Consider the following 24,986-nt stretch of genomic DNA (forward strand, 5'->3'; position numbering starts at 1 on the left):
TTCCTGACATCTCACGGTACCTAGTACAGTTACCTCGTGTCCCCAGTGTACACATTGGCTAAACTGATGAAGGAATGTCCAAGTAATTGCTCAACTTCTCTTGTCAATTGAGCCAAGCTTATGGAGAAAGGAAATAATAGATGCTCCTTCCTTCCTCCCTGACGTACTGTATTAGAAGGCATGATCCCTGTCTGCTCTCTAGAGAACAATCAAATAAATCCAGAAAGAAAGCGATCTCAAATCAAAGCAGCCCACATGCTAACCAGGGACATTGCTGCTTCAGGACCTGACCTTCTCTGACAGTACAGGGTGGCTGCTTTCCCAAAATTGGGCAGGAGAGGGGAAAGGCAGAGAACCTTTCTCCCTTAGAGTGAACCTCTCAAGCGCTCCTGCCTTGCCCATCTGATAGTGTGAGTGATCGCAGTGAGGTTAGAGCATTCTTTGGAATCTAGGGCTATTGTGGGATCCCGAACAACTGCTGAAGAAGGGGAGAGGAATTAGGCCTAAATGAGTGAATTTAACACCCACCACTTGTTCTGTGCAACTGGAATTATTCCTGTGAAGTTGGAGGTTTTTACCAGTTAGTAGCTTTTAAAACAATCATGAAGACCTGGGGTCAGTTTTTTCTGTAGGGACAAGTCATTCAATCTCATCTTATCTCATCCCCACAGGGCATTTTTCCAAAATCCTTTATCTACATCAAAGAAGTGACAGTGGAGAAAAAAAGGTATTTGCATCTTTCCCCAGACTCAACTCTGGTGGCTCATGGGTGCCTGCATCCTGTCTGCTTTGAAAGCCTGACTTGGCAGATGTGAAGGCTCTCTCTTCTTTGTGCCTGTGTTTGTCTCCAATGCAAATTGATACGTGTTCGCATCTGATTCTGAGGGGGTATTAGTACATTTGGAGAATCAAACTTTTCACTGGCAGCTGCCTTTGAACTGAATTAAAGTAGATTAATCCTGAATAATGAGCTTGAAGGGCCCACCTCAGTGCAGGAGGACAGAGAAAAGGGAAGCCCCTTGCATTTGCATAATGTAATTGGTGCGGCTATTAGAAGTGGTTTAGCCTCCTGCCAGCAAGGCCCCTTCTCAGCAGCTGCAGCTTAATGCAAATTTGCCAGCATTTTATCTTGTTAGCACCTGGGTCTCAATTTCACACCGTTTTCTCTCCCACCTTAAATAGAAATATTGAGAACATTATTCCTGCAGAAATTCCTCTGGCACAAGAAGTGACAACGACACTTTGGGAATGGGGCAGCATCTGGAAACAGCTCTACGTGGTGAGACTCGAAACCCTGCTCAACCCTGGGGTGGAAGCTGCTTACAGTCTGTGGCTTGGTTCAGATTTGGAATGTAGCCTTGACATAGTATAACAAGCAGTATGAAGTCATCGAAGCCCAGAGAAGTTAGGTGACTTTCAGAGCCACGCAGTGAGTTAGTGGCAGAGCCACAGTAAATGGGCGTCTGCAGTGACCCTCCTTCTTTCTAAACTAATGAAAATCTTATCAAACTTGAATGTGCTTAAGTGTCACCGTGAATGCTATTGAAAGTAAAGCTTCCTTCAGCGGGGCTCTGCATTTTAATAAAATGCAGGGATTTTGATTTGGTGGTCTGCTGATAACACCTTGAAAAATACTGTTCTCGTGTATCAATTAACTAATGACTGTTGTCATCAGATCTATGAGAGAATTTGACCCTGGAAAAATTAAGAGCGTAGTTTGCATGGTTTTCCCTGTATTGAAGTAAATCTAATTTTAAATCCTCCTTTGATGCTTCTAAAACTCCTAATGAGACTGGATAGCTAAGAAAACCGTTAAACTGAGAGTGTCCACCGAGGCTTCGTGCATATTCGTCACAGCATCCTGTACGCGCGCTGGTGCTCTGTGCCGTGTGTATGCTCACCTTTTATGGGCATGAATGTTACTTCTATGTGGCTCTTTCATAGTGTATGGTAATGGGCACTTTCAGTTACCTTCTATAGGTTTCCCAAAAGTTGTCAGTAAAGTTTATGGGGCAGACAGCAGATGTAAGGCTAAAGTGATGTATTATTTATCTCCACCATGCCTTTGACACATGCACCATGGAAGCTTGACATTTTCTTTAAGAAATCTTTGCATGGCAAGTTCATCATGCCCTTTACCCTACTAAAGTGACTCTTACACTTCCACGATTCTTGCCGTATCCGCATACTGCACATTAAGTATTTACTTAATAGCTGAATTGTCTTCCTTTTCAGTAAATTTAAATGACTTACACAAGGAATTTTGCAACATGCTGTCTCGTTCCAACAATTCTCCAACTCTCCTACACCAACCGGATGCCCTATAAGACCATTCCCTTTCGTTCTGGCACTGGCCACACAGGTGTGAGGGCTCAATTCTGTGCAACTGAGTGCCTTTGCCCTCACTTCAGTTGCCAGGTCCTCGGGCTACTTGCATTTCTGTCCGAAGTGAAGTCGCTGAGTCGTGTCCGACTCTGCGACCCCGTGGACTGTAGCCCGCCAGGCTCCTCCCTCTATGGGATTCTCCAAGCAAGAATACTGGAGTGGGTTGCCATTTCCTTCCCCAGGGTATCTTCCCGACCCAGGGATCGAACCCTGGTCTCCCGCACTGCAGGCAGACGCTTTAACCTCTGTGCCCAAATTGGTGCAAATTCGGAGACTCCCATGACACTCACTCCAACCTAGCCTCAGGTTCCATGAGTGCTGGAAAAACTCATGAAACTCAGGAAAGTGCTACTCTTCCATATATATACACATGCATATATACAACAGTGGGTTAGTTGTTATGTCATGTCCAGCTTTTTGCAATCTCATGGACTGTAGCCTGCCAGACTCCTCTGTCCATGGGGTTCTCCAGGCAAGAATACTGGGGTAAGTAGCCATTCCCTTCACCAGGGGAATCTTCCTGACCCAAGGATTGAACTAGGGTCTCCTGTATTGCAGACAGATTCTTTACTGGCTGAGCCAACAAGGAAGCCGTTTGTATACGCACATATATAGAGAGACTATATATATATATAGTCCTGTGTATTAATCAAGTAAATACAGGGAAAACAGAACAGTGTTATTAAGTGTTTCCTATGGTACCTGTTCAGAGAAGGCAATGGCACCCCACTCCAGTACTCTTGCTTGGAAAATCCCATGGATGGAGGAGCCTGGTGGGCTGCAGTCCATGGGGTCGCTAAGAGTCGGACACGACTGAGCGACTTCACTTTCGCTTTTCACTTTCATGCATTGGAGAAGGAAATGGCAACCCGCTCCAGTATTCTTGCCTGGAGAATCTCAGGGACGGGGGAGCCTGGCGGGCTGCCGTCTGTGGGGTTGCACAGAGTCAGACACGACTGAAGCGACTTAGCAGCAGCAGCAGCATGGTACCTGTTAAAAGCTCTGAGCCCAAGAATTTCTCTCTCCTTTCACTGAAAAAAATGAATTAACAAGTGTGAGAGAGGGGTTCAAGACATATTGCTAAGAAACTGCAGCTTTCTCATCCCCTAAACAGACAGATAGGAGGAGAGTAGAGGAGAATCACCATTTGAATCCCTAATATGCGACCTTGTGTCTTTGTAACGCCAAGAACCATCCTATGTCCCGTGGGCTATGCACATGCCACGCTTGGGGGAACACTGCCCTAGAAATAGGCCTGTTCTAACAGAGAGGGGCCCTGGTTCTTCGCCTTAAAGGGCCTGGCCTCTGAGGCCTGTATTGCAGCAGATGTTCATGGCATTCCTGCTCAACGTGTATCTTTTTGGGTAAGAGTCAGAAATAAACCTTTCTCTTTTTGAAAACCGGGAACTGATTAGGATTGCTACTTTTGCTTTTGAGAGACCCCTGTGGCCCCAGGGAAGGAAACATGTCAATGACAAAGACCACCACCCAATCCCTTCACAGCCGGGTGGGGCCAGGCAGGCACTCAAGCCATGGTGCATGAACATGCATGCTCGGCTTTGGCTCAGTTTGCCAAAGAGATGCTCCAGATCTTGGGTGCAGGTGACTGTGGACTGCTTCCTGTTTTTTCTCCTAGGCCAGCAAGAAGGAGCGTTTTCTCCAGGTGCAATCCATGATGTATGACTTGATGGAGTGGCGGTCCCAGCTCCTCTCAGGAACTTTGCCCAAGGACGAGCTAAAGGAACTGAAGCAGAAAGTCACATCCAAAATTGACTATGGCAACAAGTAACCTCTCTTTCCTCCAAAAAAGAGGCTTTTTTCCCCACCTCCACCCCTCTTCTTTCCTCTTACCCTCTGAGAAACTAGGTTTCACTTTTAGTGATGAGTTTGCCACTTTCTATTTGGGAGAAGCTGCTACCAAGGGGCCCATGCTTGTGTGCCTTTGTAATCACCCCGTGGGACGCGGGGAAACACAAGCGGAGACAGGCTTGCTTATGCAGTGGTTATTAGCAGGCTAGAGATTTAGGACACTCAGTTAACCTACTTCCAAGGAGCTGGGGAGTACAGTCATGCTGGTTCGTTTTGGCTTAGTTGTCGTTTCATTCCTGCATTTACAACCGCCCCCTCTTCAATCCCAATGGGAGGCTTTACGTCCCTTCCCCCATCCTGAATTATCTAAGCCATTGGTAACGCAAATGCACAGTTACAAAAGCATTTCCGCAAAGTGGGAGAAGCAGAAATTGGTTAGTCTGAATGCTGTGAAGTTGAGGAGAAGGTCTTACAAGTTTTTTTGATGCAGATCAATGCACTAATAATGGTAGTGGTTATAACTACCCCCTAATCCAAGCTTATTGTGCACCAGTCTTAAGCTAAGGGTTTCACATTCATTGTCTTATTTAATTCTTATAACAACTCTACGAGGTAGGCAGTTTTAGTATCCTCATGTTTTCAAATGAAGAAGCTGAGACACTTAAAGAAGTTAAGCTACATGCCCAAAATCATAGTTACTAAAAGGCAGAACCAGAATTTAGACCCAGGCAGTTTGTCTCCAGAGTCTCTGGACCTCACCATTACACTACTTGGATAGCATTTGAGAATTGTAAAGGCTTCCCCTCCCTCCTGTTTAAGTGAATGCTCTCCAGACATCCTCCCTATTTCTTTAGTTTCTGTTCTTCAAAAGCAAACTCGTTTTGAGCACTTGTAAGTGTTAGTTGCTCAGTGATATCTGAATCTTTGCGACCCTGTGAACTGTAGGCCACCAGGCTCTTCTGTCCGTGGAATTCTCCAGGCAAGAACATGAAGTGGGTTGCATTCACTTCTCCAGGGGATCTTCCTGATCCAGGGATCAAACCTGGGTCTCCTGCCTTGTGGGCACATTCTTTACCATCTGGGCCACCAGGGAAGCCCGTTGAGCACCTATACTTGGCCTGATTCCCTGCTAGGTTTTCTGAGGCCACAGAAATAAAAGTTCCCATACACGAAGAGTACGGCAGTCTAGTTAAGAGTGAGCAACGAGCAAAGTATTGGTATGTATTGTGGTAACTTCGATGGCTTAGGCGGCGAGAGTCTTCCTAATTCAATTTGGAGAAGGAAGTCAAGGAAGGCTTCTTCCTAGAGGAGCTAACCAGGCCTAAGTTGTGAAAGATGAAGAAGCATTAGGTCGGCTTTAAATAAAGGGAGGCTGGGAGTGCATGGGAGAACGCAGCGCATTCAGAAGACTGCAGAGTGGGCCTGAAGACTGGACCATAGGGCCTGAGGAGGAAGCAGAAAGTCTATTCAGTGGGAATAAAAAATGGTTTTTTCCTAGCAGTCAGACTTCCTAACCTTTGTCACGTGCACTAGGAAGATGATCCAAAGATAGTCAGTGGGCTCAGCTTACAGCTGCTTCCCCTCCCAGGAGCAGTCCCTTCGCTGGGTGCCTTGCTGGCAGCTGGCAAGCGAGTCCGCACCTGCCCACCATGCTCGCCGTCCCAAAGTGACAGGAGGGGTTTGCTCTGCAGCTGTCGCCGCCACTGGGACAGGGTCACCTTTAGCTGAGCGTGGTCACAGCTGGGATGCCGGAATGGAGTGAGTTTTGCTGCTTTGTAATGACGGCATCTGTGACCTTTGGATGCTTCCTCATGGGGGCTTCTGACAAGGATGGAAAGAAATGGTCACCACTCTCAGGAAGCCGTTCTTGATTTCCCCCACCCCATCCCTGCTGGGTTAGGCACTTCTGTGGGCCCTTGCACCCTGAAGAGTAACTGCCTCCTTAGTGGCCTGTCTTCAGGGCTGTGCCGAGAGCTCCTCTAAGGCAGATCCATTTAGATGTGCTGGGCCGAGGGTGTGCACTCAGCAGGTGAATGGTGGTGAAGGGAGAGACAAGGTCCTCCCTTGATCAGCTTCCCTCTGAAGAATCCCCGGACCAGCACTGTGCTTTCTGTTTCAGTCAGTCGTCTTTGGGGAAGTGAGAGACACCCTCAGAGGCCGAGGCCCTGAGCTGAGAGGCCCTTTGCTTTTTGCTTCGCTTCCCTGACGACTTCAGCCGGAAGAGAGAGAGAGAGAGAGAGATGGGCACTTTAAATGAATGCAGATCTGGTGTCTCAGGGGCTTACAGCTCTGAAATGGGATGGATACCTTTCTGAAAGCCAAAAGGCCATATTTCTGGTCCAAGTGTCAGGAATAGCATGAGCACCATAAGCTCAGGCTGTGAGTCAGGGGAGCAGGACTCTGAATCTTGGAGGACAGATCAGCCTGTTTCTGCCCTCAGAGATTCTGTTCCTTCATTCAGCTATCAGACTTCTATTGAACACCTTATAGGCACTCAGGACACAGTATTTACAAAATACAGCCTCTCTCTGTAGCAGCAACAAAAGGCAAGCAAAGGGAACTAATTGTAAATTTCTGAGTGCCTACTATCTGCCAGGTACACTTTAGAGTACTTTTCATGTCTTAACATAAGAGCCAAGTCTTATGACCCCTCTTTGAGGCAGGTACTGTTATTATTTCTATTAGATGAGGAAACGGAGACTCACAGGTTGATTAGGTCATTTTGACCAGGAGGCACTGGAATTTGAACCAGGTGACTTGGCTCCAGAATTCCAGCACTTAACCTCTGTCTTCGACTGCCTCCTGGAGGACCGTGGCGGTTAGTAAGAGGAAGTAAACAGACACGTGAGTAGGAAGTCATGCATTTCCTGAGAAGAGGAAGAGAAGTGACAGGGTGGAGGGGGCAGGGCAGGAGGGTGACACCTGCTCTGCATCAAACAAGACTGGCAGGAATTATTAGGTGAAGAGTTCAGAGAGACAGAGAGAGAGAGAGAAGCTTAGAGGAGCTGAGAGATGAGCATGACTGTGGCTGGAACCTCAGGGTCTGAGTGCCAGGTAGAAAAAATTCAGATTTGTCCAGAGAATGATGGGGAGCCACAGAAAAAGCCATTTCTCTTTGCTTCACCTTAAAATAATATTAATTTTTTGAAAAACGCACACAGTAAGGGTTTCCTCCCCTACCCTTTTCTGTCCTGGGTTCATTTGACTTTCTGGAGCAGAAGAGAGCTGCGGGGCTTACCTCCTAAGGAAAAACTGTCAAAATGCTCTGTTCTCCAAAGTGAATGGTCTGACGTCCCAGCAGAAAGCAGCCTCTCCTGACCCTGGTCCAATCCTGCCCCTTGATGACTAAAGCTTCCAGGTTTCAGATGAAACTGATAATGGACAAGCTCTTTGGTATCTAAGGAATGAGGAATCCTCAAATGAATCCTTCAAATCCCAAGACAGCTGGACCCGGGAGAATTTTGTTTTAGTCATACATTTTTAGAGCCAGATACACTTTGATACATTTTGAAGAGAAAGGAGCTAGAGAGATCTTGGCGTTGAATTATGTGTCGGCTGTAGTCCATCTTCTCCCAGGTCTTGAGAGCCTCTGCTCAGCATCAGTCGAATGCACTTATTCCCCTGTAGCATCGCCTGTTCAGCAGCACGGCTGTGCAATATTATGAGTCACATCTAGTTGGAAGTTAATTTCCTAATGAATGTGGACAAATGGGTGAGCTTTGGCTCCCTCCTGTTTGCATTTGGATGAGAGGAGAGATGTGCCTTTCAATCCAGTTCTCAAATACGAGGTGAAAATGCTGCTATTCCCAATCTGGTACTCGATAGTGAGTCCTAAGCAGGACCACTGCTGTTGCTCTCAGAGCCTCCATCAGCCCACCTCCCCCTCCTTTCTATGTATGGACAACGGAGTGCCTCCAAGTCAGCATCAAGTGCAAAGGCAGCTTTAAGTGAGGACCTCTGCACACATCAACCCCGTCCCCCAACCCAGTACTGCTTCTAAGAGCCTCTTAACTAGAACGTATACCACAAAGGTGCATTTTTGAGCCATTCTTTTTTTGTCAATTCTACAAAATTGGATGTATTTTAAAGATACAGTTTTGTAAATATTTAATGTTCTGCTAATTTGATTTTGAATTGTAAGTGTCAAGTGTTCTGTTTTGGGGTTTTTATGTTTTATTGTACTTTGTTAAAAAGGAGAAATTGTACATTTTAGAATTTTTTATGAGTAAATTTAATGCTGCTGCTGCTAAGTCGCTTCAGTCGTGTCCAACTCTGTGCAGCGCTATAGATGGTAGCCCACCAGGCTCCCCCATCCCTGGGATTCTCCAGGCAAGAGTACTAGAGGGGGTTGCACTGAAAATGAAGAGTGTAGACAAATATGCCACATTACTCTTTACTAGCTATGTGACATGAAGAAATTATACTCAGTCTTTTCTTCATCTGTGAACGGAGGTATTAATAGTACCTCCCTCCTAGGGAGGCCTTAGTATTAAAGCTAAAGGCCTTACGATGCATGAGCAGTTTAATGTGCAGCTCATCGCAACTGCTGTGTGAGCATTTTGCTGTTATTAGTGTTGTTGATGCCAATCAGAATGGCAGCTGCAGTTGAAACAAATCAGTACCAAACGGGAAAATCTCGTGACCCTGAAGTCACAGAGTTAAAGAGCAAGCCATGGACAACAAAGATATATCTGAGGTTCCCACCCCCAACAATTGTTTTCAAAATGTTATTAATGGTACATGAGTACCTTCCCTGCATTATGCACCATATATCATACTGAATCATGTTCTATTATGTAAGCATTAAACGCATAGAGAAAAGGCAGAATTCTCCCGTGACCCCTCCATGCCTGCTAGTCCAGGGCCCTGCCTCTCCTCACAGATACACGTGTTGGTAGTGTTGGTACACATGTCCATACCTTTCTCTCTGAACATGCACCCACGTAACATACCTGCCTTGCTTTGTCTTTTCACTGAAAACACTCTGTATGCATCTTTTCAAGCTTGATTTCCCCCCCACTAATATATCATTAAGCATATCAAAACTAGGGATTTCTCTGGTGGCCCAGTGGCTAAGACTCTGCACTCCCAAGGTAGGGATCCCAGATTCGATTCCTGTTCAGGGAACTGGGTCCCACATGTTGCAACTAATGCTGGAACTAAAAAATAAAAACAAATATCCCACATACCAAAATGGAAATCATAGATCCCGTGTGCTAAGACCTGGGTCAGCCAAATAAAGAAAGAAACATCAAAAGTGTGTCATATTTTTAAAGCACTACTACATGGAATTTCATTACGAATTCCATTACAGATTATTTAGCCATTTTCTCTCTTGACAGACATTTTAGTGTTAACTAGATAACTAACTTAACCTTGGTATTTTTTAATACTTTGCTGATGCACACACATCCTTGTTCAAGTGTGGTTGTTTCTCTAGGTTCAGTATCACAGGAAATATGCATTAAATTTTTTTCAATACACACTGCTACAGTACCTCCCAGAAAGGCTGAGCTATATCACTGTGCCTCCCATCTGCGTGCAAGGCTATGTGTGTAGATCTGTTCTGAGGGAGCCTATGACTCAGAACTCATGTGAACTTTATGGTAGAAACTTCTCACCAATGTTCTGTAGGCTTCTGTCTCCCTTGATTTATCCTCATCTCACATTCTTGCTTTTCAGAATCCTTGAGCTTGATCTGATTGTCAGAGATGAAGATGGAAATATCTTGGACCCTGATAATACCAGCATCATCAGCTTGTTCCATGCACATGAAGAAGCAACTGATAAAATCACAGAGCGTATTAAAGAAGAGATGGTGAGCTTTGTGAAACAGACTTTGTTTGGCCAAAGGAAGCAGGCTTTAGCACACCATAAGCTTAAAATAATCTAATTAACCAGACTGTATATTATTCAAAGGGACATCTGTCCTATGACCTGAGATGATCAGTAACAACATGCATTTTGTTGTGTCTTATACTCAGATCATGATTCATTCTACAGACAGCCCATGAGAAGTTTAATGCCAGGATTTTCTATTCCAGAGAGGAAAAAAGAAGAAATGTTAAAAAAACGTAATTGAGTAAATAATTCCAGATGGGGATGAATTTCTAAAAGGCAATCAATTAGGGTTATGTGAAACAGAGTGAATCAGGAGCTATTTTAAAAGGTACCATCAGGAAAGACCTCTCCCAGGAGGGACATCTGAGATGACACTTGTATAATGTGAAGGCAACAGGCCTAGGAAGATTTGGGGATAAGATGTTCAATGCAGCAGGGTGGGGCGGGGGGGGGGCAGGTCAGCATGTGCAAAGGCCCTGAGGTAGGACTGAGCTCTGAATGTTCAAGGAGTAGAAAGGCCAGTATGGATGGGGCCTAAAGAGCAGTGAAAGAGTTTAGACAATACTTTGGAGAGGCAGGTAGCAGGAGTTGGCTCTCACAGGACCTAAGAGTCACGGGAAAGAATGAGATGTCATTCCAACTGTGGAAGATGTTATTCCAACTGTGGTAGGAACCCAACAAAAGATCCAAGGAAACATAATCTTTACAAGGTTAACCTAATCTGATTTGTATTTTTTAAAGTATTTTACCACTGTGCATTATTTAAAAACAATTTTATTTTTAGCTTTACTGAGATCTAATTTTCATACAATAAAATTAATTCATTTAAAATTGCAATCTAATGAATCTTATTAATATATAGTGTTGGGCAAACTCTACCACATTCAAGGTATAGAACAGTTCCAACATCTTAAAAGTTTCTTTGAGTTTCTTTGCAGTTCAACCCCAAGTCTTGGGCAACCTTTTTCACGACTATACTATCTTTTCTAGAATTTAATATGAAAGGAATCATATGGTTTTGGTGTTTGACTTCTTTTATTCAGCATGATGTTTATTATAATGTTGTTGTGTGTATTAGTGTTTTTTCCTTTTCACTGCTCAGTTGCTATACCATTGACCAAGGGTATATATCATATATCAATTGTTAAATATATGGGTTGCTTCTAATCCAGGGCTATTATAGCTAACAACGCTATGAACATTTACATACAAAGTTTTGTGTGGGCAAATGGTTTTGTTCTTTTCGGGTAACAGTTGTTGGACTGTGTGATAAGAGTATGTTTAAGTTCTTAAGGTACTGCCATAGTGTTTCCCAAAAGGGCCTCACAGTCTTGCGTTCCCATCAGCAACAGATGAGTGCCAGCTTCTCTGCATTCTTTACACTTGATACTGTCAGTCTTTTAACTTTAGCCAGTCTAGTGGTTGTGTAGGGGTACCTCATTGCTGTTTTGAATGTCCCTGAATGATTAGTAATTTTCATGTGCTTACTGGCATTTACCATTTGTATCTTTCTTTGTGATGTGTTTGTTCAAATACCTTGCCCATGTTCATTGGGTTGGTTTTCTTATCATTGAGTTGTAAGAATTCTTTGTATATTCCAGATGCGAATTTTTTTATCAGATGTATGTTTTACAAATATATTTTCTCCCAGTGCTTACTTGGGAGAAATGTATCTTTCAATGAGGAAAATATTTAGTTTTGATAAAGTCTGTGTAAGCATTTTTTCCTGTTATATAGTTTGTGCTTTTTATGACACTACATTTTATAAGGAAGGCTAGATTGTTTGCGATATTCCCCAAGATCAAGATCAAGAGAGTCAGAGTGACTTGACTCAGACAAAAGATGCTTTTGGTAGAAGGCCTGAACATAATGTTGAAATCTTTAGGCTCAAAACCTACATAGTTCTTAATATCCTGGGCCACCTTTCCATTGTCCTAAGTGGTGCAGGGCTAATTTTCTCTTTTCCTCTCTTTTCCCTTCCACTTCTCAGTCAAAAGATCAGCCTGATTATGGAATGTATTCCCGGATTTCCTCATCCCCTACCCATAGCCTCTATGTCTTCGTGAGAAACTTTGTGTGCAGAATTGGGGAAGATGCTGAGCTCTTCATGTCTCTCTATGACCCCAACAAGCAAATGGTCATAAGGTAAGTATGTTCGGTATTGCCTGACTTCTCTGCATTTGGGAGGTGGGGGTTGGCAGAGGTCCGAGCATCTTTTCCTTCCCGCATTACTTGTGGAGAAATTCCCACCCAGTAGAAAAACAGCCTAACTGAGAATGTGGACATAACTTCTTTTAGGGTGTGGGAGTCAGGTGGAAATATTACTTATCATGGCATTTTTTTCCAAAAGTAGAGTTATAGTTACATAGTAGGGTTTTAAATTTTTTTGAAAACATATTATATGTGTATTTTTGTTTTTAATTGAAGTATAATTGCTTTTCACTGCTGTGTTAGCTCCTGCTGTATCAGCAAATATATTGTGTATCAGCTATATGTGTACATATACCCCTCCCTCCCACCTGTCCCACCAATCCCGCCTCTCTAGGTCATCACAGAGCACTGAGCTAAGCTCCCTGCGCTAGACAACAGCTTCCCACTAGCCATCTGTTTCACACACGCTAGTGTATGTATGTCAATGGTGCCATCTCAGTATGTCCCACCCTTTCCTTCCCCTGCTGTGTCCATTCTCTGCATCTGCTTCTCTATTCCTGCTCCACAAACAAGTTCATCAGTACCCTTTTTCTAGATTCCATATATACGTGTTGTTGTTCTTCAACGCTGTCATGTCTAACTCTTTGTGACCCCAGAACTCAGCACCCAGGCTTCCCTCTCCTTCTCCCAGAGTTTGCTCAAGCTCATGTACATTGAGTAGGTGATGCCATCTAACTGTCTCATCTTCTGTTATCCCCTTCTCCTCCTGCCTTCAATATTTCCCAGCATCAGGGTCTTTTCCAGTGAGTCGGCTCTTCACATCAGGTGACCAAAATATTGGAGCGTCAGCTTCCCCATCCGCCCTTCCAATGAATATTCAGGATTGGTTTCCTTTAGGATGGACTGGTTTGATCTCCTAGTTGCTCAAGGGACTCTCAGGAGTCTTCTCTAGCACCACAGTTGGAAAGCATAAGTTCTTCAGCTCTCAGTCCATCTCTCACATCTGTACATAGCTACTGGAAAAATCATAACTTTGACTATAAGGACAATTGTCAACAAAGTAATGTCTCTGGTTTTAATACCCTAAGTTTGTCATAGCTTTTGTTCCAAGGAACAAGCCTCTTATAATTTCAGGGCTACAGGCACTGTCCACGGTGATTTTGGAGCCCAAGAAAATACTATCTGCCATTGTTTCCCCATCTATTTGTCATGAAGAGATGGGACTGGATACCATGATCTTAGTTTTTTGAATGTTGAGCTTTAAGTCAGCTTTTTCACTCTCCTCTTTCACCTTCATCAAGAGGCTCTTTAGTTCCTCTTCCCTTTTTGCCATGAGGGTGGTATCATCTGCATATTTGAGGCTGTTGATATTTCTCCTGGCAATATTGATTCCAGCTAGTGATTCATCCAGCTTGGCATTTTGTACAATGTACTCTGCATATAAGTTAAATAAGCAGAGTGACAGTATACAGCCTTGATGGACTCCTTTCCCAATTTGAACCAGTCTGCCTGTTACTATACAATATTTGTTTTTCTGTTTCTGACTGACTTCATTCTGTATGACAGACTCTAGGTTTATCCACATCACACAATAGGGTTTTGTAAGCAATTTTTGATTAATGGAAAACAACGGAAATAACAAGATTCAAACAGATAGCACTGGATAGAATAAAAAAAATGTTTTTAAAAAGAGATTTAAGAAATGAATGGTGAAAATGCTGTGTCCTCAATGGCAGTGACAGGCTGGCGGTATGGGCTCTGTAATCTAGGATCTAGGCAGGTTCACACTGTGGCCCCACCATTTACTGCTTCTTAGCCTTGGGCAAGTTGTTAATCTTTAAGCCAGAGTGTCCCATTTGCGAAATGTACGTGTCAACCTCACAGGGGCACAGGTTTTTAATACGAAAAAGCGCATGAAGCACAGGGCCTGTCATATGGTGCTCCAAGTGGCAGTGGCTATTATTGTAATCACCTTGATTAATTGTTCTTGGAGAAGGTAAGGGAACTTCTGGGCACCTCATTTCGAGGAACGCAAAACAGGGTTGGGGATCTCCTGAGAAAAGACTTTGATGTATCTCTGGCCACCACGGCCAGCCTTGGCCTCTGCTTGTGGCTCAGTCCATCCTTCCTCTCAGCTGACCACTGCCTGTCCCCTCCAGTGGGGCTGTGAGCCAACACCGGGTCCCTATTCGAGATTGCAGTTAGTGCAGTAGATTGCCGCAGGAGCATGAGCCTTCTACTGCGACTGAGAATGTGATATCTTCCTACCTTGACTGTGTTGATGAAATTGCTAAGTCATGTCTGACTCTTTGTGACCCCATGAGCTATACCCTGCCAGGCTCCTCTGTCCATAGGATTTCCCAGGCAGGAATACTTAAGTGCATTGCCATTTCCTTCTCCAGGGGATCTTCCCAACCCTTCTCCAGGAAGATCCTCCAGGGGATCTTCCCTGTGTCTTCTGCTTGGAAGGGGGATTCTTTACCACCGAGCCACCTGGGAAGCCCCATACAATTCCTAGTAACTTTACAAAATTCATTTTAGAAAATAATGGCCCTCCTGGAGACATTTATGAAACTTAGATTGACTATCTAAGAAGATTAAACTGAGGTCTGTATACGATCCCATATAATCCTCATTACTCCATGTGATTTGGACGAGACTGAGGCTCAGAGAGGTCAAATGACTTGCTCAAGATCACATATATTTATAAAATGGCAGAGGTCAGATTTCTACCCAGGTCCATCTGACTCCAAAGATAAGCTAGTTTCCAATTTAGTCTGTCACCAAGGAAAGAGTTGTATGAGATATCCTCAGTGGGCCTCACCAGGGTCTTAGCACTGTATGCTGCTGTTGTTGCTGCTAAGTCACTTCAGTCGTGTCCCCCTCTGTGCAACCCCAGAGACGGCAGCCCACCAGGCTCCTCCGTCTGTGGGTTTCTCCAGGCGAGAACACTGGAGTGGGTTGCCATTTCCTTCTCCAATGCACGAAAGTGAAAAGTGAAAGTGAAGTTGCTTAGTCGTGTCCGACTCATAGTGACCCCATGGACTGCAGCCCACCAGGCTCCTCCGTCCATGGGATTTTCCAGGCAAGAGTACTGGAGTGGGGTGCCATTGCCTTCTCTGTAGCACTGTATGGTGGAAAACTATTTTTTATAGCAAACTTAAAACCCTAATTTAAAGAATCAGTACAGCCCTTCTGGCTAGGCCTCAGCAGACTCTGAGCAAGTATTCCTGCTTCCTTAGCACCCACCGTGAGATGCTGGCCATGTCATAGGCTCCTTGCTATTCCCTGCCAGCTGCTCCCGAGACACCTGTGACAAAAATCGTGAAAGTGTTCCTTGCCTCTCAAAAAACACAAGGATACCTCATAGCCGAATTGACAAGGGTGCCTGGCCTGCTGGCTCATCGCAGTGATGGATGGCCTGAACCAGCTCTGGGGAGGGAAGCAATGGATCAGTGCGATGGCAGCTCTGTCCCCTCGTGTGCTGCATCGAATGATGTGCTCGACGGGGCATGGCTGAGTGATGCCTCTGAGAGCGCTGGAGACACAGAGGAGCCCTTAGGAGAGGGAGGGGTGAGGAGCAGGGACACGAGGGGGTAGAGCCCATCCTCTACCAAAGAATGAAGGAGAAAAAGAGCAGAAAACAAAGAAAGAAGAGAGCAGGCCCAATACAGGGAAGGGGCCGGGGAACTGGGAAGCACTCCCCGTGTCAGTCTTGAAGCTGGGTAGCTGTTATTTCCCTGAGAAACCAATTTCCCCCACTCCTGCCTGCCCTAGCCAGGAGGTGCCTACAGTGAGCCTCAGGCAAGTTAGTGCATCAGCAGTGTGGCCCAGAGGTGCGCTGGGGAGAATTTGGCTGGGACAACCTTTCCCTTGTGGCTCAGCTGGTAAAGAATCTGCCTGCAATGCGGGAAACCTGATTTTGATCCCTGGTTTGGGAAGATCCCCTGGAGAAGGGAAAGGCTATCCACTCAGTATTCAGGCCTGGAGAATTCCAGGGACTATGTCCATGGCTTCGCAAAGAGTTGGACATGACCGAGCGACTTTCACTTTCACTGTCAACCTTTCAATATTGAGATGAAAGGTGGGCCGATTCCAGGGGATGTCTGCAGAGATTTGGTTTGGGAAACTTAAGGTAAGTTTCTGTAGGACAAAAAGCAAGCAGCTCAGGCATCAGGCCAGGGGCAAAACTAATTTCCAAAAGAAGCTCAAGAAAGGGTTGGAATGGTTCTCCCCCTTCCCCTGAGGAGGGTGTCTTATGGAAGAGGTCTTACCTGTCTTAATGCCAGGTAGACCTTCAGATTTACCACCCAGATCTCCCTGGGCAAAGATGGAAGGGGCCAGCTCAGCCCTCTAGATTGCTTTTCTTATTTATGATTCTATTTCCCTTAGAATAAAATTTCTGGTTCCTGGTGTTTAGACCTGGCCAGTTAGTTCTCTACTGGGGATGCTACATATGGTGAAGTGAAGTGAAGTGAAAGTCACTCAGTCATGTCCGACTCTTTGTGATCCCATGGACAAATTCTCCAGGCCAGAATACTGGAATAGGTAGCCTTTCCCTTCTCCAGGGGATCTTCCCAACCCAGGGATCGAGCCCAGGTCTCCCGCATTGCAGGAGGATTCTTTACCAGCTGAGCCACAAGGGAAGTCCAAGAATACTGGAGTGGGTAACCTATCCCTTCTCCAGCAGATCTTCCCAGGAATTGAACTGGGGTCTCCTACATTGGAGGCAGATTCTTTACCAACTGAGCTATCAGGGAAACCCCATATAATTAAAGGTTCTGAGAAATACCCAGGTATTTCACTATGGCGGTCCAGAAATAACCAATGGGAAATAATGAAAATGTATTTTTTGTATATGGAGTCTCGGAGGCTTCTTGGTTATTTAGAAGAAAATTCCACTTAAATTTTTAGATCTTACTAAAAAAATGTTCCCTTAAGCTGATTACATTTTAACCATTGGTTAATCTGATGCCGTGTTCTTTTTGTAATATGTTCTATTTCCCCAGTGAACTTTGCTCAGATTATTCTTATTAGTCTTCTAGAGGTAAAACGAGAGAAAAGAACAGAACATCAGAGAGAACAAACTTTTCAAAAAAGAAGGTGATTTGCTTTAAGTTTGCTGAATTCTCTTATTATGTCTTTTGGGCTAACTTGGTTTTGAGTTTTGTTTATATCCCAATTCAAGACAATGGGCATTTATTTAGAACCAATGGTATGCTCCTGGATGGCATGAAAAGCTGTATGAATCAACTCAGCAAATTATACTAATCTTCTCCTAAGTTAAAGAAGTACTAGAAAAATGGTACAGGTGATCGGATTTGCAAAGCAGAAATAGAGACAGACATAGAGAACAAAAGTATGGATACCAGGGTAAACGGAGGGGTGGGAGGGATTGGGAGATTGGGACTGACATGTATATACTATTGATACTGTGTATAAAATAGATAACGAATGAGAACCTATTGTATAGCACAGGGAACTCTAATCAATAATCAACACTTAATGCGCTGTGGTGACCTGAATGGGAAGGAAATCCAAAAGGGAGGAGAAATATGTATACATGTAGCTGACTGATTTTTCTGTATAGTAGAAACTAGGGCAACATTGTAAAGCAAACATACTCCAATGAAAATAAATTTTAAAAAAAGCAGTGCTAGATTTCCTGACCTTGCTGATGCAGCTAGACTGACCAGCATGAGCCAGGCAGAGCTGTGTGCACTGTGTACTGCTGCTCGAAGCTATGAGCTGATAGATGATCAGATGTCAGAACTGTGGGACTGCTCTTCATACACACTGTCAGTGGGTTCTCCCTATCGTAAGAATCAAGCCAAAATCTTTAAGTCCTATATGGCCTACATGGTCTGGCCTATCTTGCTAATTTTTCTCTTACAACTTTTCCCTTGGATCTGCTTTTTAGATGTATAAGCTCCATCCTATCTCAGGGCCTTTGCACACATTGTTGCTTTGCCTGAACCATTTCTTTTTCCCACTCTCTTTGCCTGGCTAACTTTATTTACATGTCATATCCTCAGCAAACACTCCCCTAACTACCCAGACTAGGGCTGGTTCTTCTGATGTACATCCTCACAACATCCTGAATGTTTTCTTTATAGCATGATTGCATATATATATATATATATATATATATATATATATAGTTGTCATGACTGCATGTAAATCATTACTTAAGTGTATGTTAGATACTGGCTAAGGCCCTCTGTAGCCCATCACAGTGTGACATTCATTCAAGGAAATGGTCCTACATCCAGTGGGTTCAATGGATTACTTAAAATCATCCAAATCTTTACTCAAGTCTTGAAAAGGGAATAGGGTGGGAAGGGCAAATACATTCTTTTTGGGAGGGCTGTGCTGTATGGTTTGTGGGATCTTAGTTCCCCAACCAGGGATTAAACCCAGGCCCTCAACAGTGAGAGCATGGAGTGCTAACCACTAGACTGCCAGGGAATTTTAATATATTCTTAACATATGCTTTTTGTTTGTTTTTTAATGATTTTTTCTTTTTTATTATTACTATTGGCATAATTCACATAACAGAAACTTTGCCACTTTTTAACATACAATTCAGTTTTAGTATATTTTTAATTCTGTTCAACCATCCCTAGTATCTACTGTTAGAGCATTTCCATCACCTCAGTGGTAAGACCTGGACCCATTAGCAGTCACTCCCAAAGCCCTTGTTCTCAACCCCACTGACAGCCACTAACAAACTTTCTGTCTCAATGGACCTGCCTATTCTGGACATTTAATATAAATGGAATCATATAATATATGGCCTTTTGCGTCTGTCTTCTTTCACTTAAAATAATATGTTAGAGATTCATCCATGCTATAGTCATTGTCAATCAGTACTGTACTCCCTTTTATGGCTTAGTGAGGGTCTGTTGAATGGATATGCCACATTTTTTTAATCCATTCATCAGCTGATGGACATTTAGGTTCCTTCCACTTTTTGGCTATTATGAATAACTCTGTTATGAACATCCATGTATAAGTTTTTGTATGAATATATGTCTTTATTTCTCCTAGGTAGATACCTAGGAGTAGAATTGCTGGGTCACATGGCAACTCTGTGTTTAACTTTTTAAGGACCTGCCACAGTGGCTGCCACATATATTCTTAATGTCCAATGAAACACGTAAAAATCCTTTCCCTTGAGAGGAAAGGATCCATTCCCTCTGCCAGTCTTTATCTACAGAGAAAACTGCTGCTCTTCAAAACCGTCAGGCAGCTGGGTTAGCATTTGCTTGCCAGATAGGAGAGGGAAAGAGGTTGTGAACACACATATATTAGTAATTCCATGGCCCAGCTGGTCTCACATCTGCCTCTCTGATGGGGCTGTGATCTCCTGGAGGGAGGGACAGACAGGGGGAGTCTGTCTCAGACGCTTCCGTGTCCCCAGCAAGCAGCATGGTGTCGGGCCCACAGCAGAGGCTCAGTGGGTATCTTTACTGGATGACTGTTGAGACCCCTGACGGTAACGGGCTGCCACTCCTCTTCCCACAGTGAGAACTACCTGGTGCGATGGGGCAGCAGGGGCTTCCCGAAGGAGATCGAGATGCTCAATAACCTGAAGGTGGTCTTCACGGTAGGTGTGTGCAGTCCTCTGGGTGCCACATCCCACACTCACCAGCCCAGAGTCTTGGAGACGGGGCTGGTGAGTGGTCAGGAAGAAGCGTGACCTTGGTGCAGAGCTGGTTCTGGGGTCTCTCGGGAAGATGGACCTCCTCCTGGCTCCCTCTTCTCCACTCCCTATCTTCTTCTCACCTGTGTGCACACAGTGAGGAGCACTGTGTAAACAGGCATGCACCTCTTCCAGCAATAATGTTTAGGTGAACTAGATACAGCAGATTCAGATTAATTCACAGTTGACATGAGTTCCTGTCTTTGGTTCAGACCCTCTAAAAACCCTTTACGAAATACTTGATATTAATAAGGGCCTTTCTAGAACATTGACTGCCTTGGTAAACTGGATATTCTGAACATAATTAAGTCATAGATGACTAAGGATCTTACGGTTCCCTGGGATCATCCTTCTAAATACCAATACTCACCAGGCAACACATAAGTAGAAATGTTGAAATCAGTTGTTATTTGGATGATTTATCTTGAGAGTGACCTGGCCTTTTAGTTCTAGAAGGGAGAAATACTGGAAAGAAGGAGATAAGGGTTATCATTTTTTGCAGAAACCCGCTCTTGCCCTATTTCCACCAAGGTGTGTTCAGAGTATGATCTTAAAGTATCCAAGAATATTGGTGTTTCCTGCAAGTGTCTTTGGGGAGAAGAGCATCTATGAGAGCTTTCACCGTGTGGCATGTGGGAAAGGGAGATTACGGAGGAGGAGCTGGGGAGAGGTCTGGGCATCGATCAAACCCGCGGGTTTGGTCCAGGAGTGACCAGCATGCTGGATTAACCTACCTTGCTCCGCAATAATTCTCCAGTTACAGCCCATTAAGTTCTATGTCTTATGTTGCGTTGCAATTAGATTGGAGCACAGCTGATTTATTTTGTTTGTTAGTTCCTGAAAAATGGGCCAGAGGCCTGGAATAAGATCATAGATCCTAATTGCTTAGACAGAAGCTTTCTTGGCATATATAAATGTGCCTCAGTGCTCTTTATCTATTATTAGTTAGAAGGAGGGGCCTATTTATTTTCTTGATAAATAGGAGAATCTCATGGAGCTTCCTGATTAAACCAGGAGACAGATGTTTCACAAGAAGGAGAGAGACAGGGGATCAATCAGTGGTTCATTTTGCAGAGAACCAATTCATGATGTAAACATGCAGGAAAGGGCATTGGTAAGTTTGTGTCACTCAGTAATAATGAGACTGTGATCCTGCCTGAGTGGAATTCTGCTGGTGCCTCTAGCTCTTCTTCCCACAGCAGATGAACTTGAGAACCTTGGTTGACTGGCTTAACTGCTGATACTCCCCTCTCTTGGAATGATGGGAGTCTTCATTTCAGGGCAGGAAAGGTCATGGCGCTCTAGCTTCTTCTATTGATTCAAGCGCTGCCAGTGAGCACCTGCAGTTTGTAAGCTCTGAGCTGGGTGCTGAGGATACGGCAGCAGGTGAACTGGTGGCTCCTGGCTCAGGGTGTGATGGGGAGGTTCAGAAAGTGATTCAATAAGTAAATAAACAAGAGAGATGTCAGGAGGCCATCCATGCAATGCAGATAATTAAAGCTGGCTGATGTGATGGCGTTTGACTGGGATTTATGTCCAGTTGGAAATTGAGATGATGTTTAAGTTAGGGATGAGATATGACTTGGCAGGCATGTGCCTTGGTGGCCTCATTTCTCTTGTCTCTGGATGTCAGCTCTTCCTAGTTTCTTCTTTGGGGGTAGAGCCCGAGGAACTGGCACATGGGGTGGGCAAATGCTGGATTTCCCTTCCATCTGCTTCATGAGCGTTCACCCTCTGATTCTGTAAGAGGAAAGGAGCCTATACACAAGGTTCCTCAGACGTTCCCCAGCTGAGGGGTTGCTGCTAACACACGCAGGACAAGACTGAATGGTAATATGAGCACTAGTGTGTTAGTTGCTCACTTGTATCTGACTGTTTGCAACCCCATGGACTGTAACCCACCAGGCTCCTCTGTCCGTGGGATGCTCCAGGTAAGAATACTGCAGTGGGTAGCCACTCCCTTCTCCAGGGGATCTTCCCAACCCAGGGACTGAACCGAGGTCTCCTGCACTGCAGGCGGATTCTTTACTGTCTGAACCACCAGGGAGGCCCTAAAGGAGCAAGAATGAATGACTGAATCAGGTAGCGTGTGTTTCATGGTTTCTTGTCCTGCCTCAGTTTCCCCAAATGTCTGAGATTTGTGAGGCCAAAGTAAGAGTGATTGGCAGAGGTTGAAGCCTGCTTCTGAACTTGCTTGCTTTTATATATCCTCCAGGGAATGACTTGCGTTCAAGCATTTTTACTTGTTTTTATAGCAGTAAGATTCCTTAATACCAAGGGTCTCCAATGAGACAGATCTTAAAGATCTGATTCTTTTTTTGAGCAAGTGAAATTTTTTCTCACGGAAAAGGGGTAAAAAGGGAGCTTACCTAGGAGACTGATATGATTATCTAGTGTATTAATTTTGTAGGGCTGCTGTTACAAAGTACCACAGGTGGGGTGGCTTCAGTCAGTTTATTCAGTCGGTCAGTCATGGCCAACTCTTTGAGACCCCATGGACTGCAGCACGCCAGGCTTCTCTGTCCATCCCTGAGTTTACTCAAACTCATGTACATTGAGTCGATGATACCATCCAACCATCTCACCCTCTGTCGTCCCCTTTTCATCTCACCCTCAGTTTTTCCCAGCATCAGGGTCTTCTCAAGTGAGTCAGTTCTTCACATCAGGTGGCCAAAGTATTGGAATTGCCCCTTCAGCATCAGTCTTTCCGATGAATATTCAGGACTGATTTCCTTTCGGGTGGACTGGTTGGATCTCCTTGCAGTCCAAGGGACTCTCAAGAGTCTTCTCCAACACCACGGTTCAAAAGCATCAGTTCTTTGGTGCTCAGCTTTTTTTATGGTCCAACTCTCACATCTATACACAACTACGGGAAAAACCATAGCTTTGACTAGATGGACCTTTGTCGGCAATGTAATGTCTCTGCTTTTAAATAGGCTGTCTAGGTTGATCATAACTTTTCTTCCAAGGAGCAAGTGTCTTTTAATTTCATGGCTGCAGCTACCATTTGCAGTGATTTTGGAGCCCCCCAAAATAAAGTCTCTCACTGTTTCCGTTGTTTCCCCATCTGTTTGCCATGAAGTGATGGCACAAGATGCCATGATCTTCGTTTTCTGAATGTTGAGCTTTAAGCCAACTTTTTCACTCTCCTCTTTCACTTTCATCAAGAGGCTCTTTAATTCTTCTTCCCTTTCTGCCGTAAGGGTGGCATCATCTGCATATCTGAGGTTATTGATACTTCTCCCAGCAATCTTGATTCCAGCTTGTGCTTCTTCTAGCCCAGCGTTTCTCATGATGTACTCTGCATATAAGTTAAATAAGCAGGGTTGACAATATACAGCCTTGACATACTCCTTCACTGGTTTGGAACCAGTCTGTTGTTCCATGTCCAGTTCTAACTGTTGCTTCCTGACCTGCATACAGATTTCTCAAGAGGCAGTTCAGGTGGTCTGGTATTCCCATCACTTGAAGAATTCTCCACAGTTTGTTGTGACCCACACAGTCAAAGGCTTTGGTATAGTCAATAAACCAGAAGTAGATGTTTTTCTGAAATTTTCTTGCTTTTTCTATGATCCAGTGGATGTTGGCAATTTGATCTCTGGTTCATCTGCCTTTTCTAAATCCATCTTGAGCATCTGAAAGCTATGGTTCATGTACTGTTGAAGCCTAGCTTGGAGAATTTTGAGCATTACTTTATTAGCATGTGAGATGAGTGCAATTGTATGGTAGTTTGAACATTCTTTGGCATTGCCTTTCTTTGGGATTGGGATGAAAATTGTCCTTTTCCAATCCTGTGGCCACTGCTGAGTTTTCCAAATTTGCTGACATATTGAGTGCAGCACTTTCACAGCATCATCTTCTAGGATTTGAAATAGCTCAACTGGAATTCCATAACCTCCACTAGCTTTGTTCATAGTGATGCTTCCTAAGGCCCACTTGACTTTGCATTCCAAAAGTCTGGCTCTAGGTGAGTGATCACACCATGGTGATTAACTGGGTCATGAAGATCTTTTTTGTATAGTTCTTCTGTGTATTCTTGCCACCTCTTCTTAATATCTTCTGCTTCTGTTAGGTCCTTTATTGTGCCCATCTTTTCATGAAAAGTTACCTTAGTATCTCTAATTTTCTTGATGAGATCTCTAGTCTTTCCCGTTCTTTTGTTTTCCTCTATTTCTTTGCATTGATCGCTGAGGAAGGCTTTCTTATCTCTCCTTGCTATTCTTTGGAACTCTGCATTCAAATGGGTATATCTTTCCTTTTCTCTTTTGCCTTTTGCTTTTCTTCTTTTCTCAGCTATTTGTAAGGCCTCCTCAGAAAACTGTTTTGCCCTTTTGCATTTTTTTCTTGGGGATGGTCTTGGTCACTGCCTCCTGTACAATGTCACGAACCTTCGTCCATAGTTCATAAGGCACTCTGTCTATCAGATTTAATCTCTTGAATCTATTTGTCACTTCCACTGTATCATCAAAAGGGATTTGATTTAGGTCATACCTGAATGGTCTAGTGGTTTTCCCTGCTTTCCCTGCCAAGTCTGAATTTGGCAATAAGGAGTTCATGATGTGAGCCACAGTCAGCTCCTGGTCTTGTTTTTACTGACTGTATAGAGCTTCTCCATCTTTGGCTACAAAGAATATATTCAGTCTGATTTGGGTATTGACCATCTGGTGATGTCCATGTGTAGAGTCTTCTCTTGTGTTGTTGGAAGAGGGTGTTTGCTGTGACCAGTGCATTCTCTGGGCAGAACTCTATTAGCCTTTGCCCTGCTTCTTTCTGTACTTCAAAGCCAAATTTGCCTGTTACTCCAGGTATTTCTTGACTTCCTACTTTTGCATTTCAATCCCCTGTAATGAAAAGGACCTCTTTTTTGGGTGTGAGTTCTAGAAGGTCTTGTAGGTCTTCATAGAACCGTTCAACTTCAGCTTCTTCAGCATTACTGGTCAGAGCATAGACTTGGATTACTGTGATAATGAATTGTTTGCCTTGGAAATGAACAGAGATCATTCTGTCATTTTTGAGATTGTATCCAAGTACTGCATTTTGGAGTCTTTTATTGACTATGATGGCCACTCTATTTCTTCTAAAGGATTCTTGCTCC

The 24,986-nt window shown here is 44.1% G+C and overlaps 1 protein-coding gene across 1 annotated transcript in view; it reads left to right on the forward strand.

The window, feature by feature from the left end:
- Positions 1–24,986, forward strand: part of DOCK2 (dedicator of cytokinesis 2) — a 444,911-nt gene that overhangs the window by 12,351 nt on the left and 407,574 nt on the right. Inside the window, exons 3-8 of the mRNA XM_068990795.1 lie at positions 672–727; positions 1,183–1,279; positions 4,022–4,170; positions 9,877–10,012; positions 12,026–12,180; positions 19,714–19,795. Of these exons, the coding sequence (XP_068846896.1) occupies positions 672–727; positions 1,183–1,279; positions 4,022–4,170; positions 9,877–10,012; positions 12,026–12,180; positions 19,714–19,795 (675 nt within the window). The remainder of the gene's footprint in view (positions 1–671; positions 728–1,182; positions 1,280–4,021; positions 4,171–9,876; positions 10,013–12,025; positions 12,181–19,713; positions 19,796–24,986) is intronic.

This window comes from Capricornis sumatraensis, chromosome 18 (genome assembly GCF_032405125.1).
Source record: "Capricornis sumatraensis isolate serow.1 chromosome 18, serow.2, whole genome shotgun sequence".
Lineage (NCBI taxonomy): Eukaryota > Metazoa > Chordata > Mammalia > Artiodactyla > Bovidae > Capricornis > Capricornis sumatraensis.